Raw genomic sequence first — 3015 nt, 5'->3', positions numbered from 1 at the left:
CCATCATCAAAGTCTTATTGTGAAGGCTAAACAAATCTTGTTCCTCCATTTAAATCATGTTCTAGATAACTACTTCAATCCGCGTCAATGTTGGTTTTTTTTCCACATTTAGAATTTTCAACGTGTAAGTTTCTTTAAATTAGGATTATTAATGGTCTTTTTCACTTGTGACAGGATTTTCAATCAATTTTGCCTTATTTTATTGTTTGCAAGAATTATTCATACATTTTCTGAATAAGTTCTTTTCAATCAATTACTGAATCCAAACTTTTTTACTATGTTAGTGAGTTTCAATGCGTTGAGCTGACCGATAGTCCAACTTGACTCACAATCGACTAGGCTTGAGAATGTAAGTAAGCTCAAACCATTTTTTAGGTCTTGAGTTCAAATTTTAGCCTCAAAATGTTTGGATCATACATGACTAGATATAAAATATAAATTCTCAAAGAGTCCCTTAGCTAACCTTACTAAGTTAATAAGAATTTCACTCCTACTAAGGGTCTTTGGCTCACCTCTTGGCATCCAAAAACATGATGCCTCAGAGCTGTAGATATGAAATTCTATGAATTTTAAAGTAAAAAATCAAAAAAAGTTAATTCCTCACCATTTTTCATTTTTATTTGAAAGTTTGATAGCCATCAATTTTCAAAACCTTGGATCCAATTCAAAAGAAATTATTTTTTGAATATTTTTATTTTTCTGAATCTAAGTTTTTCGATGAAATTTAGAGGGCTGTGATGTTGAATTTCTGATGTGATAACCCATTTGAGCAAAACAACGTAACACTCAAAATCTTACTTTGCCAATAAGGAAATCCATCCTTACTCATTTGTTCTCAAAATCTGTCCTTATGGAAACCAATTATAATTAAGAACTGATTTATCTTATCATTTGTTCTCTTAGAACTCTTTCATGCACATCTCTAACTATCTTAATATACTGATCTTTGACTCCTTTCTTTCCCAATATCTATCGAATTAACTCTTTAAGATTATATCCACTTACCAAAATATATTTATATTTTACATGGTCAACCCATCTTTTTTTTTTTTTTTTCTTTTTTTGATAAATTAAATTTCCATGGTGCCCACTATTTTGGGTGCATGTGGGAGACAAATGCAAGTTGGGTCCTTGTGATCCTGACATGTTAGCCAGGCTGCTCATGAATTTTAATTGAGACCCACATGACTTAAATTACAGATTTATCCTTACTTCAATAAATAATGACACTAGGGCCTTGTTAATTCCGCTGCAAGCAATCCATCTATGACTTCAAAGCCGTCTCTTCGTGACTTTCTCAAGACTTACCCATACTCTAGGGACCCATACTCTGGGGACCAATCCCAAGAAGTAGAACAAAAGGTGAAAGAGCCAAACCATTTAAGATAAGATAGATAAGGAAAATGCTGGAATGACACATGGTATTTACTGTGATTCTCACAAGTCTGACGTGTGATGTGCACATAAACCATAGATGTGTTTCCTCGCGATACAAGTAAAAACCATCTACAGTTATGTATGTATGTCACCGACAGAATTGTGAGAATCACAGTAAATCCAGTGTCACCCCAGCACGACTCTTAAAATAGTTAATAAAGAGAAATATTATCTTTTTTCTTTGTTATTTAAGTTTATAAACCCTATCTCTTCCAATGCCAATTAGTTAACGAAGAAGATGGATTGGGAAGAGAAATACCTTGATCTGTTCTTGGTCCCATGTGGATTATTGATCATGTTTGGTTACCATCTCTTCCTCCTCTATAGAATCCTAAGGTGTCCTGAAAATACAGCCATTGGATATGAGAATCACAACAAGAAAGCTTGGGTTGAGAGTTTCATGCAACAGGTCAGTATTTCCATCTTTTTTCGTGCTAATTTAGCTAAATTATCTCATATTAATAGTGGGTTTTTTCGCAGACTGGTTCAAAAGATATGTCGACAGCTCTATCAGTGATCTCTAGCAACACAACAGCTTCAACAAACTTGGCTACTCTTTCCATAGCTTTAAGCTCGTTAATTGGGGCATGGGTCGGAAGTAGTAACCACAACATATTCTTAAGCGATGATCTTATTTACGGTGACACAAGCAAAAACACCATTATCATTAAGTACATCAGCCTCTTGTCTTGTTTCCTCTTGGCTTTCGCATCGTTCATCCAATCCGTAAGGCACTTTGTCCATGCCAACTTCCTCATGACCATTCCCAACTCCGGAGTAGAAGTGAAATATGTGACGCTTGACGTGATCAAAGGAAGCAATTACTTTTCACTTGGGCTTCGAGCACTTTACTTTGCGGTTACATTGTTGCTTTGGATCTTCGGCCCAGTTCCAATGTTTGCTTCATCAGTGATTCTGGTTACGATTCTTTATCGTTTTGACTCTAATTCATGCCCATTACATAAGTATCAGAGTCCAAACCAAAAGAATGGTAATGGAGTTTAATTAGGTGCATCAACACGGGGATGAAGATCACCAAGCAACGAGGCAATGGAGAACATACGAGAGCTTGGGAATATTAATTTTGGCCACTAGAAGGACACCCAATCTTCATCCCTAGGATTTCGGATGCAAATGAGCTTCTTCTTCAAAGTCAATCTCACAACCGCTGCTTGAATTTTGTTAAAAGTTTAAAATCTTGGTGTTGAAACCAAGAACAAGTCTTATATGTCTAAGTCAAATCATTGTAAATTTTATATTTCCATAACAATTTTATTTAATATGATTTGCATTGATTATGGAACTTAGTATAACTCATTGAAGGCGCCGCAGATCTTGAGAGGGGAGCCCTCCCCCCTCTGGGGATTGGGTTGGAGTCACCACCTGATTTAGGTCTAGGAATCAAATTTGACTCCAGATTAGATTCGATAATCAAATCCGAAATTTAGGCATCAGTTCCTCTCGACTAGAGAGTAGGTCTCTACTGCAAGACATCGACTATTTAGTTTCCAATTAACTTAATGTTACCCAAGAAATCAATTCCCAATTTTATGAATGCCATATGGCACTAAACAATGA

The 3015-nt window shown here is 35.7% G+C and overlaps 1 protein-coding gene across 1 annotated transcript; it reads left to right on the top strand.

Moving 5' to 3' along the window:
* Positions 1–1631: 1631 nt before the first annotated feature.
* LOC147390454 (uncharacterized) lies at positions 1632–2732 on the top strand. The gene is made up of 2 exons (XM_086459409.1): positions 1632–1846; positions 1918–2732. Exons 1-2 carry the CDS (start codon positions 1676–1678, stop codon positions 2440–2442), a joined length of 696 nt encoding a protein of 231 aa, XP_086315535.1. The 5' UTR covers positions 1632–1675; the 3' UTR covers positions 2443–2732.
* The last annotated feature ends 283 nt before the right edge of the window (positions 2733–3015 follow it).

The sequence above is a fragment of the Akebia trifoliata genome, chromosome 11 (genome assembly GCF_017979445.1).
Source record: "Akebia trifoliata isolate Shusen 1 chromosome 11, ASM1797944v1, whole genome shotgun sequence".
Taxonomy (NCBI): domain Eukaryota; kingdom Viridiplantae; phylum Streptophyta; class Magnoliopsida; order Ranunculales; family Lardizabalaceae; genus Akebia; species Akebia trifoliata.
Note: the sequence above shows the minus strand (reverse complement) of the source record. Positions and strands in the feature narration are given on the sequence as shown.